We start from the raw sequence: 16669 nt of genomic DNA on the forward strand, positions 1-16669 counted from the left end.
CAATGTAAAATATGAAAGAATCTTTTACATTGATACAATACAATTTCATAACCTTTAAATAATTTACTATAGCCGATTTGACTACAATTAGTCTATGAGAAACAAATTGAATATGTCCAAAGATATGAATGATTAATTCTTATCTTGATTCTTTGTCACACTTTATGTCTCAATCTCAAGAATTAGTGGAACTTTTTTTCCAACACTTTACTTGTCCAGTAAATAAAATATTGCAAAACATTGCAACTTTGCAAGCTTTACTATATGAAACTCTGACACATACACTCACAACTTGTTCATAGAATTTTAGGACTAAGTGGCTTAACCAAAGATAACAAAATTGTTGCTTCATATATTTACATAAAAATATACAATTTAACATAATTTAACAAAACTAAATTCCTAAATCTCCAAAAGGCAACCAGACTGAACATGGCCAGTGTAGTTTTCTGGGCTCTCAAGTTTAGTCCAAACACCACTCTTTAGGCCCAACACAAAGCTCATATATGGTTCCCCAAACCCACTAGACCCAATCAACAACAATGCCTCTTCCCAAGCTGCCATACATGCAACATTCCTTATCTCCCTAGGCACCTTGGCCACTACTTGCCACGTGTCACCTTTGAATGACACCACGTCATCACCCTTACACATGTACATTATCCCCTCCACATCACAACCATCGACACAAGTCCTCGGACACGTAGACTCATCCAAAAACTCCTCCTTCAATGGACCCCACTTCCACGTGGCAACATCGAACTCCTCTGCACTCCTTTCAAATCGTCCTTGCATCTCAGTACAATATCCACCGACCACCCTAATCATGCCATAGCCACTAACACCACGACAAAACACAACTTTGCATTCATCACGCTCCCTCGCCATGTCAGGAAGTTGTATCCACACGTCATTTGCCACATCATAAGCAAAAGCTGACCTCAATGCATTTTTCTCCTCATCGTGTCCTCCTACGACATAGATCATACGTTGATGATCTGACACGCAGGAGAAAAATGTGCGAGGCCCACCAGGCATGTCAGCCCCGCGACGCCACTTAGCAGATAAAAAATTATAGATAAACACCGAATTTGATGCTTTCCATGAATCTGGGGCCCACCCACCCATAACAACTAGATCATACCCGACACCCGCTATCTGACAAAATAAGGGTAACCCATCCCTTAATTCGGGTCCCATTGGTAACTCGCTCCAAATACCCGTTTCAGTTTCTAATACGTTCAATTTATAAACCGGGTTCGTCATAGTCATAGCCTTAACGAGTGAACCGGTTTTACATTTTTCTGAATCAAATTCAGACTGAACCGTGACAAGGATTTTCTGAGCATGTCCGGTACTCTTCCTTACACGGTGAAACTCCGGCAACTGAATCTCCGTGTTCCACCCTTTGCTCACGGAGGCTACCACCGGAAACTGCTGGTATGAAATACGAATCAAACAGTCTCGTGCTATGTCTTCTGGTAAACCTGAAATCAACTCCATCGTAGCAGAACAGAACAGAGCAAAACAGAGCACTTTGAAAATGAATAACAGAATCAGTATTTTACTGTTTTGCTAAAGACCCACGAATTGAAAGTGATTGAAATTAAAGAAAGTTTGAAACTTGATTGAAGGGGTGTTAACTTTTTGAGGATTCAAAGTGTGGGTTATTGAGGTTTTTAAGGAACAGAGAGTTTGAAACAGAACAAGGTTTTTTTTATGTTTTCGAGGTATATTTGAGGAAAATGAATGAGAAGGAAAATTTTAAGTTAGAGATATAAATAAGAGAGCGTATGTGAATAATTTAATGGCATTTAATTGGATGTGAAGATAAAGCTGTACACTACATAGTTTGGATTTTATAGGAGGCACATGCACATGTCAAGTGACATGGAATTTCAGGGTTTTTTTTTTGGGTGAATCAGATGGAGTTTGAGATAAGTTTCAACTTTAGATTGATAATTATGGACACAAAAAATATAAAGAAATAATGTAGGTGTTCTAGAAGGTTTTTGAGAACCGGCAATGGGCAAAGAAAGACAGAAGAGACAAGTGAACATTAAAAGAGAGGTTGTGACTTAGGAGAAAAGAAATGTATTTTTTGGTGCATTGGATGGTGACCATTGATTGGGTTTTGGGTTGGGAGAATCTAATACTGTTGGCCTTTAACTTTAACTTCTTCAAATAAAATATTAAACCTATATACAAAACTTCTTGTTGCTATTATCACATAAAAAAAATTATTTTTAAGTTCATTATTTATTTGTTAATGCGATTTTTTTAAAGTTCAAATAAAAAGTTACACTACTTATAATCATGAGAGAACGTGTTCTAACAATCAACATATATTTATATTATTTATATTATTTGATATATTTGGTTTCCTAGTATCAGATGTTGAGAATATTTTAAAAATAGTAGTTCAAAGAATCATGCATAGCAATCTGGTGTCTCCTCAATCTCTAGATATATAGTATTTAATAGGATTGATTTTGTCATTCAAACATAATTAATGCCGCAACTTGTTGTCCGTTTACCTTTCATTCAAGTATAATTATCCTACATATATTTATTTATAAAGAACACACTCTAAAAGTGCGTTTGATCTGCTAAAAAATAATGAACTGGACTGGATAACTTCTATTGTATTGTGTTTGATTTTAAAACTTTTCTGGTAATGGACAAATTGGGGGCCAAGAGACAATAAAATCACAGGAGAACTTTTTGTCCTCAGCATAAGTTGTCTAAAATACCAAAATAACCTTTTGTCCACTAAACATCGTACAACACAAAGTTTGTTCAATACCTTAAATGTTTGTACTGTGTTGTTCTGTCTTGTACTATCTTGTACTATTTTATCCAGTATTTATATTTTGCAGATCAAAGAACCTTAAGAATATTGAAAATATCGTTTTTAAAATGAATTATCCAATCGTGATTAATATTAGTAATCGGAACTCAACTCCAATTATCTTTCTCCAACCTCTTCTCCACCATTCTGGCCGAGAACTCCGGTCTTCATATACATCACAATTCTTGAGGTTAATTGATGTACCGACTCGCTAACAGACCTCAAATATTTGTTACCTAATGATACTAATTTTTTTTCTCACCAACACTTTGTTCATTTGACTGTTTAATCTAACTTGAGGATCTATTCTAACCTCAAGTAATTTTTACTGTCTCTCCATCACTATTGCGAGAGATTAATCAAGTCCAATGTCAATCACTATTACATCAACTAATAATCGGTAATTATACTTGTAAAATCTTAACTAAGAAAAATACAGAGTATTTTAAGATAAGAGGGGTGTTAGTACTACGTTATTACAATAATTGATGTTTCTTCTTCAACCATACGTAATTGGATATTGACTTTATTGTGGGTCTATGGATTAATTACATATAGTGTGAATCGTTGTATTAATCCTTGTTTAAGTAACTTCAATACAAGTAATAGGCTTATCAACAAGATTGTTTGATTCTCTCCCACCGCCCATTGCCCATTCCATCATTTTCTGCATAAAATTACAAAAAATGTACATTTAAATGCCACTCTCTCATAGTCAGCTTTATCTTTATCTTTTTGCCACAAATAAACAAAAGGAGAAAACTCACAAGATCTTTTTAAGACTATAAAACTATTCTTTTTTTTAATAAAGATCATAAAACAATTCTTTTATTTAATAAGATATAAAACTATTGGCTCTTATAAAGCAGGAATATTATTGCATTATTGCGGCACCGCTGGATTATTACTTGTAAACCACTCATTAAGCATATGTGAAGTGTACTAATTTATCATGCAATATTAGTAATAAATATCCATTCACATCAAATTGAAAAAAAAAAAATTACCTTGAAAAAATTGTGCACAAAGTCAAAATTGGAGTGTATTTTATTTTACGTTTTAGATTCAATATTCGACTCGAGTATTGATTTGATAACATCAATTGTAATGTCCACACTAGTAGTAGTAGGAAAGTTAAGTGAAAAAATTATTTTCTTTTGAAACTAAAACCGTAGTATTTTACGGAACAAATATTTAAGAGAATTCAAATTAGATTTCTAAGTGGAATAGATTTAATTAAATAAATTTAATTTCTCACATAGTCGGAATTCAAATTAATATAATATAAAAAAGAAAAATCAGAGTGTTTCTAAGTGTTAAAAAAAAAAGAAGAGAGAGAAACGGGTTATACACGGTTAACTACACACAATAATACAATGATAATTTGATTGATCCCAACATAAATTAAGTCCTCTGTATAAATACAATTAGTTGGTTATCCTTGACAAAAAATGCTCAAGTTTAATTTCAACCAAAGAAAGAAAAAGGTGCTTATCCGAAATGAAATTATCTAATCATGTCAACATGCAAGAGCCTCACTCACAGAGTTATCTAATCTAGCAAATACTAGTATTGGATAAGATTACTACTTTCAGAAAATGGGACAAAAATAATTAAGAAAGTGTTAATTAATGTTTTTAAAATATTAATTTCTAAATTTAGTTGATATATAGTGGTGATTGAAGCTGAACTTAATAGAGAGAATCATAGTTCGATCCCCATAATTATGATCGGAAGGAGGCTATAATCACTTAATATCTGACTCTAAAATTAGATTATGCGATCCAGTAAATCGGATATTGATGGTGAAAATAAATAAAAAAATATTAATATATAAGAACTTAAATACGATAAAATAATTTTAAAATTTGTGTTCTCTAATTTTTAATTTTTAATTTTTAATTTTTAAAAACATAAAAGTACTTTTCCTAGTACAAAATTTATTCATTTTTCTTCCTTATCTAGTAGTATTTCAAATGGAGTAATTAGCATGACTAAAAAAAGTATAGATAGGGTTGGCATGACTCGTCAATGTGATGGCTATATAATGGTGAAAAATGTGACGGTCCCACTTCTCCGGTGACTTGCGGATAAGAGCGACAACAATGAAAGCTTTAAGCCCAAAATATCCAAAGCTTTCAACATCAACATGATTTTAAATTTCCATTTGATTTTGGAACACAAAATTACTTCATTATAGAGACCAAATATATAGTCTAAATTTAAAATATGGTCAAACCATATTTGACTATTGCAAATTCAAGTTGTAGAACTTTCATGGAGAAACCAAACAAGCATTTGTGTAATCATAAAATAAGACATCAAAATGTAATCAAGTCCTTTATAAAATTCCAGTCTTTTTACTGCATATGTCCGTTGAGATTTAAGAAATGGTAAGTCCGCTATAATTATAGAAAAAGTGTGGGGTCGTGGTCCTTCAAAGAGTTCTTTGATGGGTTGGACTTCCGAATTAACTTTTGATCTAGTTTTATTTAATTTTTTTATATAGTTTACTTACAAAAATATATTGATTTTAATTGTAAAAATAAATTGTAACTTCACCCAAATTTTCCTTAAAATTGATGAGTAATGTTATTTTGCAAAACCAAAATTATGAAACTTGACATGATATTAGTCAATAAATTAAGCATCTACTCTCTCCATTCTTTATTAGTATTAAAAAAAAAAGTTCATTAAATAAAATGTGTCGTTTATAATAAGGAGTATATATGTTTGTCGGTACAAGTCTCACCGATTAGTTAATTCTCAAAAAAAAGAGTTTTTCCATTTTATTCTTCCAATTCCAATATAGTATAGTATTTCAACTTCAACTATTAACTCCATATTGGATAGTTGTCAACGACATTTTAGGAATATACATATGATGATGATGATGATGATGATGATGAATATGATGATGATGAAAAGCTTGCAAATTGGCATAGTGGTCTTAGATATGGTTCAAGCAATTAGCATTCCCACTTCCTATCTTTAATTACATACGTATGCATAAAGTTGAAACGTGAACTATATGCTTTGTATTTCTATCATTTTTCCGATAATTGCGTCATATATGATCTCTCTACTTGCAAGAGGCAAATAATGAGAACACAAGTTGTGTTTAATAGAAAAATTGCCATATGTTATAGTCTATACATTTATAAGTACTTTATCTTTCTCAAAATAAGTGTTATTTAAAAAAAATAAAAATAAAGTAAATGTTATTTTTCACTTTTCAATATAATATTTTTTTGTTACTATGATATGGTACAAAGTTTCTACCACCGTTAGCAATAACTAATCTACGTCAGACAATCATGGGACACATAAAGTGAATTTTTCTATCCTAACCGAACTTTCTCTATATGCATGAGTCACGAATTGTATCTCTGACCGCATGCACTATTCTCAAAAAAAACAACCAATAACTTAAAAGAATAATTTAGTAAAAATATTATTTTTTGAGAACATAATTATATTTGTTAATATATGTGTGAAAATCTTAAACGATGTTGTTTTTAAAACGAAGAAAGTACAAAATTATATTTCTATCGTCTTATAATAACTCATTTTTGTTGAAGGAATAGGAGAGTTTTTCTTCTCACTTTGTATCTTAAAATTTAGTACATTTTTTCTATGTAAGTTGCATGTGGACAGTTGACACTTAGCAGTTAGTTAGCATTGAAAGCAAAGTCATGATATATTAAATGTATATCCATGAAAAAATGTCAATGTCAATGCAATTGTAGCATTATGACTAGATGTTTTCGACCATTCTGTGTGTTTTCTTTATTGCTCCAATGTACTGATAATCTTTTTGGTTTATAACCCACTGGTTTTTAGGGAAAAAAGTCTTAGTAGTCTAGAGTTCGGCCACGAGGTAAGTAAAGTATGACAAAAAAATTTTTTCGTCCAGGAATCGAATCCGGGTTCTTCCGAAATTCGTCATTTTTTGTGAAGCTCATTAATCACTTAAGTCCAATAAATTCGTCAATGTACTGCTATTCTATTATTGAGATTTTTATGTTTCAACGCATCATAATTTCTTCTAGAAGCAATAAAGTTTCCAGAAACAATTATTTGATCATAACTTCAAATAAAATCATAAATATTTAGAGACGTACTCAACTAATTATTTTCATACTTAGAAACGTACATTACTTCAATTATTTGTGCCCAAATTATTTTTGAACATTTGAAGTTGACAATGAATTGAATATTAATTACTTTGAGAGTCTTTGGCTCCTTAATCGGTAGATGGTTAGAAGTTAGACTTCTGACTTTTGTATACGAAAATAATCCGATTGAGAAGAAAAGATCCGATTTGTGTGTCATAGATTCTTCAATAGAGATTAATCATTGTTAACAGCGGTAAAAACTTCATACTTACTAAATTCAAGAAAAATCTTGCTTGCTCCAAAGTCTCTCTCGAAACTTATAGCATCAACGTGCTCTAGCTCCACGACTATGCTACAATTCTTGATTGGTTAAAGAAAATGATCGATAGTTATGATTCGAAAATACCAATTTTGAGTTAATTAAGATTAAGTATGTAAAAAAAAAAGTATGTGCATGGTTTAGTTCTAACAATTTTTTTTATAACTTTAGATGATATGATACCTTAAAAGTTTATAATTTATTTTAGATGATACCTTGATAGCCAATGCATGCCTTCAAATATTGCATGTTGTTGAAAAGTTTTTTTTTTCTTGTCTACGCATGATATTGGTACGAAGTTCCACACTTCCACTTTCGTTAGCGATGACTAATATCTGCCGGGTAATCCGTGGGGCACACAACATGAATTCTCCCCAATCACAAACTCACATCCAATATGTGTGATTGACACATCGATTCGCTTCAAAATAAATATGGCAAACTAAGACCTCTCACTCCAATTGCATTAATCTTCTAATATGTTTCAACACACTCCAACCTTCAGGAATGACACACTCCTCACTGCTCAACCTCTTGACCACACTTAAGGAATCACTTATCAGCTCATGACGAAACCCCAACCTCCAAGCAAGACGCATACCTTCCAATACCTCCCAAAGCCCGGCGATTATAATACTACAATCTCCTAAGCCTCTTCCATAACCTCCCAACCATTCACCACTGCTGTCACGAACAACTCCATCACATCCGACAACTCCTTGCATTAGTCCTTGCGCTCAGTTTCCATACTATGTTTGATATCCTTCTGATTATATTGAACACACTTTGATTAATGAAATGTTATAAACTCTTTCCCGTCAAAATAGTCGAATGAAGCGAATCTTTCTTAAAGTGTACCACAAAGATCATGATTGTTGAGTTGAGATCCATTATAACTATTATTATTTTTTGGGAAAAATATATCAATTAAACTTATCAACTTTTTTTCCCGCAAATTACCTTTACATTTCTGCTTATCAATTTATCTATATTTTCATTAGTCCAGTAACTCACAATAACTCGATATATCCATACTAATTCCTCTTTAAAAAAGTTAAAGAATCCATAATTAAGAACTGTTATAGCCTAATCTTCGATCAACTTTTAAGTTTGACAATAATAATCGACTATTTAAAATCATTGTTTTAACAAAATTTAAAGTCAATTTTTTTATCACAAAATCAAACACACGTCAGTAGAATGCAGGTACAACAGAAACAAATATGATACTAATTAGTATAATTACTTATTCCATATAAATGAAACAAAGATTGGTGAGAAAACACACCAACCACATGCTCAGATGCTTTCAAATAATCAGTTACACCAGGATCTAACTAATTTTTTAATTACATTATACAAAATGATGATGATGCATAGAATTAGAATATAATTCATGTTTTGTCCAAAAGGAATAATTTATGTAGCTACGCGTTACGATTATATCCAAAAGGTGTTTAAAATAAATTTATTCTTTTCAGACACAAACTTAATTATTCTAAATAAAATATATACTCCCTATTAATTATTTCAACAAAAAAATAAACAACCACACTTAAATATCAATCAATATTATGATATATTTACACACACATCCAATAAAATATTTACACCAAAATATGGAGTGGAGAGGGTTAATCAAGGATGGAAGAAATAAGGCGTCGTGTAACTTAGTGGATGTGTCGAAAACTCGTCCTTCAAATCCTGTAGAGGTTTAGAAGAATTGACTGAGAATAACAAGCTCACATATGAATAGCAAGAGGACTATTATGCCCCATGATGGGCCCTTATGGGGAATGCCTCATCTTAGTAAAGATTGTTAAGGATAAAATCCAGAGGCAAGACCAAGAATTCTGACTATTGAATCAAACGTTGGCTCTACTGTAACTCCGTTATTTTGTCAAATCATAACTTTATTTTGCTTATGTTAAAACTCCAGCTGTATCAAACAAATATGAGAAAGGAACATAACTATTTTATTTTTCGGGTCATTCAAGACCATGCTTGTTAGAGTGGAAGAGGGTGATAGAGATGATAGAAAGAGATTATCAAAAGCATTGATTTTATTATTGACTTTGGTACAATTTATAGAGTTACAAATTGTACAATTACTTAACAAACAAGCTAACTAACTCTAACTGACATAGTTAGTTAGCAACTAAACAACAATACACAAAGTAGTTATAACTAACTGTTACAACTAACTAACATCAAATACTAACTTGCAAAGCAAGTAACAAACACAATACAAACAGTGAAGACAAATGTGGTGACAGATGCTCCAACATCTGTTGCAGCATTTGGAGGGATTGAATTGCTTTCTCAACACTCCCCTTCAATTCAATTTCTCTGTCTTCACAACGCCTAACATGCTCCTTAGCTCCTTGAACCTATCAGCCCTCAGTGGCTTGGTAAGGATATCTGCAATTTGAATTTCTGTCCTGCAATGCATCACATTCAGTTTGCCTTTGCTGACTTGGTCTCTTAGAAAGTGATACTTGGTTTCAATGTGCTTTGACCTTCCATGTGCAATGGGGTTCTTTGCCAAGCTGATTGCAGATTTATTGTCAACATTCAATCTCATAGGCTTCACATAGTTGATCTTCAATTCTTCTAGTAAGGATTCAAGCCAAACTGCTTGACAAGCTGCTTGTGCTGCTGCTACATACTCAGCCTCACAACTAGATAATGCCACTATGTTCTGCTTCTTTGAAGACCATGAGATAGGTGAATTTCTGAACCTGAACCAGTAACCTGATGTGCTCCTTCTATCATCTTTGTCTCCACACCAGTCAGAGTCTGAGAAACCTTCAAGTTCAATTTGAGTTTCACTGTTGCTTGTTGGAAAAGCTAGACCATAATCCTGTGTACCCTTCAGGTATCTTAGGATCCTTTTTGCTGCAATCAAGTGAGAAGTTTTAGGCTTACTCATGAACCTACTTACTGAGCCCACTGCATAGTTAATGTCTGGTCTTGTATTGCAGATGAACCTCAAGCTGCCAACTACCTGCTTGAACAAAGTAGCATCTACTGCTTGTTCATCTTCATTTTTTGACAATTTTAAATTTGCATCCATTGGAGTTTCAGCTGCTTTGCAATTCTCCATTTGAAATCTCTTTAATACATCTTCAATGTATTTTCTCTGATGCAATACAATACCATCTGAAGCATAGTGAAATTCTAATCCAAGGAAGTAATTTAGTTTGCCCAAGTCACTCATTTCAAACTCACTTTTCAATCTCCCCTTGAATTTCTCAATGCTAGTTGTGATGTGACCTGTAATCAGCAAATCATCTACATACAGACAAATGACAATAGCATCTGAGATATCACTTCCCTTCATGTATACACCAAATTCAACAGTGCACTTCACAAAACCTTCCTTTTGCAGAAATTCATCAATCCTTTTATTCCAAGCTCTTGGAGCTTGTTTAAGGCCATATAAAGCTTTGTTAAGCTTATACACTTTGTTCTTTTCTGATGCAATTTCAAACCCAGGTGGTTGCAGTACATAAACCTCTTCTTCCAATGGACCATTGAGAAAAGCAGATTTTACATCCATATGGTATAGTGACCAATTGTATGAACTGGCTATTGCAATCACTAACCTGATAGTTTCCATTCTTGCTACTGGTGCATACACCTCAGTGTAATCAATTCCTTCTTGCTGAAGAAATCCTCTTGCAACCAACCTTGCCTTGTGTTTCACTATCTTGCCATCTGGATCCTTTTTCAATTTGAACACCCATTTCACACTAATAGCTTTTTTTTGTGGAGGTAGCTCAACCAATTTCCATGTGTGATTCTTTTCAATTGAATGGAGTTCTTCTTTCATTGCTGCATTCCACTTTGAACTTACTACAGCTTCTTTCCAGTTAATTGGCTCAGCATCTGCCATGAATGCTAAATGTACCAAGTCACCATCTTCATTCACTGCACTATCTGAGGTGATTTCATGATCATTAAGCCTGACAGAGGGAAATTTGTTTCTAGTTGATCTCCTTGGAGCTTGAGCAGGCACTGATGATAGTTGAATTCTATCATCATCATCACTTGATGTATGCATATCTTCTTCATGATGTGTGCCTTGATTTTGATTATCTACTGGTTGATGTGTGATTGCAGCATCATTCACTCCATCTTCCAGTTGCATTGTGACTTGTTTGTTTGCTTCTGAGCTCCATTTCCATTGTGATTTTTCATCAACAATCACATCTCTGCTAATCACAACTTTCTTATTGTTGGGATTATACATTCTGTAGGCACCTGTAGCATCATATCCAATGAGAATCAGCTTTTCACTTTTATCATCTAGCTTTCTTCTTTTCTCATCTGGAATATGTCTGTAACACAGTGAACCAAAGATTCTTAAGTGTTTCACACTTGGTTTGTGACCTGTCCATAATTCCTCTGGTGTGTTATCCTTCAATCTCTTTGTAGGACACCTGTTCAACACATATGCTGCAGTGTTGACAGCTTCACCCCAATAGCACTTTGGTAAACCTTTACCCTTCAACATACATCTAGCCATATTGAGCAGAGTTCTATTCCTTCTTTCTGCTAAACCATTATGTTTAGGTGTGTAGGGAGCTGTTACCTCATGAATGATACCTTTCTGAGTACAGTAAGTTTGAAATTCCTTAGAATTGTACTCTCCACCTCCATCAGTTCTGAGTACCTTTAGCTTATGTTCACTTTGTCTTTCAGCTAGTACACAGAAATTCTTGAACATTGAAAATACTTCACTCTTTTCTTTCAGCAGATAAATCCAGACTTTTCTGGTGAATTCATCAACACAAGTCATAAAATAGCTGCTACCTCCTAGAGTTGGAACTTCAATTGGTCCACACACATCAGAATGGACTACATCAAGTGGTTGTTTTGACCTAGAGTACACTGAACTCTTAAATGAATTCCTGGGTTGCTTGCTTACAAAGCAACCTTCACACAACTTCTCTGGTGTGTGAATCAGTGGTAACCCTACAACCATCTTCTTATTACACAAGTGATTCAAACTTTTAAAGTTCAAATGTCCATACCTGTAATGCCACAGCCATTTCTCATCTTCAGTGATCAAACTTGAAAAACACTGAAATGCAGAAGCTTGAAGATTTACTCTGAATGTTCTATTCTTTGACAATGGAGCTTTCAGAATCAACTTGTTCTTAGGGTCAAATACTTCAATGCTGTGATCTTTTGTGGAATAATTGAACCCTTTCTCAAGTAACTGTCCAAGGCTCAACAGGTTGTGCTTCATAGATGGTACATACAGCACATCAGTGACAAAAGTGTGATTACCATTCTTCCTCTGAACCATCACTTTGCCTTTGCCTTCTACTGATACAGTGCTGTCATCTGCAAACTTCACTTTGCTTTTGAAATTTTCATCAAATTCCAATAACCAATCTCTATGACCTGTCATATGGTTTGAGCAGCCAGTGTCAAGGTACCATAGCTTTGAGGTATCTGTAACACCCCGAACTAACTACCCTTAAAAACGTGATCTTAAAAACTTTTTAAAGATAAGTAGCCGGAGCGCTACGGAAAACATTTTCAAAAACGATCGTGCACACGACACGAAACGTCGCAGCGGAAAACATAACATAAAGGATTTTCAAAGCAATGAACAAAATAGTTCAAAAGATAAATCATTTACATAAAACATAAGTTAAGATGTTCGCATCGATATACGACGGAATACAAACGATCCCCGACTCGATGTTACAACATACCAGAGCACTAATATACATCACAACCAAACTAACTTAACAAAACTATACAAAGGTAGCCTACACTAGCTCCTCACCAAAAGTGCTCCACACCAAAACGATCTGCAGCTAAAACTCGATCGAAACCTCGACCTGAATACCTGAACCCCCAAAGGTCCAGCACATAACAATTAGGTAGAGAGTTAGTAAACATAATCACATACATACGAATATAGAAACGCACCTATATTCAACCTATCACATATTACTAACTCACACACATGCTTCCATAAGCAACACACCAGATAACACATACTCACAAATACACAACCAGATAGTTTCGCGTCGTTTCGGACCACACAAAGAACTCACATAACACATAACACATAATTGCACATTTACTCAAATGCGACTAATGCCAAACATTCAATGTCATGCCAACCTAGACACGACTAATGCATGTGGTACCATCTTCTTTATCAAGGAACTTACCATTGATATCCTTCTTTATTGGACAAGTCCAATATCCTTCTTTATCAGACGAATCTGATATCCCTAAATAATGCATGAGTTTATGAATGCCATGCATTTACCAAACATATGATAATCACTTAGCACGAAGCTACTGCTCACTACATGGATAACATAATCCATTAAACTTCTTTATCAGACAAACTGATATTCTTCTTTATCGGACAACCCGATATACAAAAATACATATACTTCTTTGACATTTTATATAAATGCCATTACACAACACAATTATTAAACATATAATAATTCCAAACCAAAATGAAACCAAATACATGGATACACACACTTTACAAACATTAACAAAAATTGCTGTCACAGGGCTGTTCGCTGAGCGAAGCCGTAGCGAACCCGTAGCGAACAACATCAGAGGGTTACAGGTACATGGCGAACAGGTAGCGAACTTGTAGCGAACTTATTCGCTAAGCGAACAGGTAGCGAACCACACCAGAAAATATCTGTTCTTGAGTTTCTAAGGCGGTTTAACATCCAAATCCATCCAAAATACATTATAACATGTTATAAATGCATAACAAGTGATCAATCATGTATATACCATACATATATACATGTATTAACATTCAAAAACACCAAAACACATCACACATACAAAATCATGTCAATTTCTTGCAAAATAAGCAAAGTTGCATAAACATGCAAAACCATCATCAAACATATACATATTCCCTCCTAGATGTTCATTAAGCATACTAAGATGAAAAGACATGTTTATGATAAAGAAATTTCACCCAAACCCCAAAGAAATTGGATGAGAGAGTTCAGGAATGGAGGCTAGACACCTCCCCTCTCTTGGATCACCCAAGCTTATGCTTAACCACTCTCACCTTAGATTGAATGACGATTCTTGGCCTCTAAATCTCTTCTCCTTGCTCGTGTTCTTCTAGCCAAAACCCTAGCTTAGCTTGTTCTTGCTTCTAAGCTTACAACTTCTAACTTCTCATGAAAAACAAGTTATGAGACTATTCCTTAGTTTGACTTGCTACTTATACCACTCTCCAATGGATCATGAACCAAGCCCAATGGCTTAGGCCCATTAAGCCCTATCACACGCCCAAGCCCACTAACACGACAAAGGTTTCGCTCACAAACTTATGTTCGCGATAAATAATTATAGGTCGCGTAAATAAATATTTAACACTAACCCAAAATATATGCAAATATATAAAATATCGATTTACTAAAAATCGGGTCGTTACAACTCTACCCCCCTTAAAAGAATTTCGCCCTCGAAATTACCTAAGAGATAAAACAGAGAACGAACCCTCAACGCGGCATCTTCGGTTTCTTGCATACCGGACTCTTGTGACCTTCCTCGCCACAATTGAAACAAAACACTTTCACCCGACAAGCATCGGCCTTGTGCCCAAACTGTCCACAACTGAAACACTTGTCGCTTTTCCTCGGGCAATCATATGACATATGACCCCGCTCTCCACATTTGTAACAACTTCCACTTCCTTGCTTCTTCTTTCCATTTCCATTACCCTTGTTCTCATACGGTTTACCACGATCCAAACCTTTTCCTTTCCTATCATTCAGAACCTTATAGTAGTTGGTCTTGGCTTTGCTATCTTCATCACAAATCCTTGCCTTGGTCATAAGGGTCGGAAAATCCCTGATTTCAGAAAATCCAATCAAAAGCTTGATATCCGGACGAAGTCCACTCTCAAACTTGACACACTTATCCTCTTCGGCTTCCACCGTGTTGTAGTGTGGACTAAACACACACAAAGCTTCAAACTTAGCCGTATACTCGGCGACCGATAAATTTCCTTGCTTGAGCTCCATGAACTCGATCACTTTCTTATTCTTCACATCAGCCGGAAAGTACTTCCTTAAAAATTCCCTTTTGAAAGTTTCCCAAACGATAGCAACACCGTCCACTCCTATCCTGAGTTTCACATTCCTCCACCAAACAATTGCCTCCTCTCTAAGGGCATAAGTTCCCAAAGTAGTCTTGTTCTCCTCAGAACAACACATTGCTTCAAAGATGATCTCAACCTCATCTAACCACTTGATAGCCCCCTCCGGGTTATAGCCACCGGTAAACAGAGTCGGTTTATGCGACATAAACCTTTCCAATCTTTTCTCACTATCCCTTCCCGGGTCATTATCCCTTACCACCAATGTAGTCAAAGCAGTCAAAGCTTGTGCAATCTGAGCGTTGGTCCTAGCAGCAGCCATGATTCCTGAACGAATCACAACTCGACGTTAGAATGTATTAACAGTGTACCCAACACATGCTTCATACAAGAGAAAGAAAATCCTAATGGCTCACATGAACCGACCTGCTCTGATACCAACTATTGTAACACCCCGAACTAACTACCCTTAAAAACGTGATCTTAAAAACTTTTTAAAGATAAGTAGCCGGAGCGCTACGGAAAACATTTTCAAAAACGATCGTGCACACGACACGAAACGTCGCAGCGGAAAACATAACATAAAGGATTTTCAAAGCAATGAACAAAATAGTTCAAAAGATAAATCATTTACATAAAACATAAGTTAAGATGTTCGCATCGATATACGACGGAATACAAACGATCCCCGACTCGATGTTACAACATACCAGAGCACTAATATACATCACAACCAAACTAACTTAACAAAACTATACAAAGGTAGCCTACACTAGCTCCTCACCAAAAGTGCTCCACACCAAAACGATCTGCAGCTAAAACTCGATCGAAACCTCGACCTGAATACCTGAACCCCCAAAGGTCCAGCACATAACAATTAGGTAGAGAGTTAGTAAACATAATCACATACATACGAATATAGAAACGCACCTATATTCAACCTATCACATATTACTAACTCACACACATGCTTCCATAAGCAACACACCAGATAACACATACTCACAAATACACAACCAGATAGTTTCGCGTCGTTTCGGACCACACAAAGAACTCACATAACACATAACACATAATTGCACATTTACTCAAATGCGACTAATGCCAAACATTCAATGTCATGCCAACCTAGACACGACTAATGCATGTGGTACCATCTTCTTTATCAAGGAACTTACCATTGATATCCTTCTTTATTGGACAAGTCCAATATCCTTCTTTATCAGACGAATCTGATATCCCTAAATAATGCATGAGTT

General features: G+C 34.7%; 1 protein-coding gene across 1 annotated transcript; it reads right to left on the reverse strand.

Moving 5' to 3' along the window:
- Positions 1-332: 332 nt before the first annotated feature.
- Positions 333-2167, reverse strand: LOC123897168 (F-box/kelch-repeat protein At1g80440). The gene has a single exon (XM_045947690.1). It carries the CDS (start codon positions 1501-1503, stop codon positions 403-405), a length of 1101 nt encoding a protein of 366 aa, XP_045803646.1. The 5' UTR covers positions 1504-2167; the 3' UTR covers positions 333-402.
- Positions 2168-16669: the final 14502 nt, after the last annotated feature.

Source organism: Trifolium pratense, linkage group LG7, assembly GCF_020283565.1.
Source record: "Trifolium pratense cultivar HEN17-A07 linkage group LG7, ARS_RC_1.1, whole genome shotgun sequence".
NCBI lineage: Eukaryota > Viridiplantae > Streptophyta > Magnoliopsida > Fabales > Fabaceae > Trifolium > Trifolium pratense.

Bases quoted from the DNA above. Each gene is read 5' to 3' on its own strand.
- LOC123897168 (XM_045947690.1), bottom strand. From the start codon at position 1,503: ATGGAGTTGATTTCAGGTTTACCAGAAGACATAGCACGAGACTGTTTG.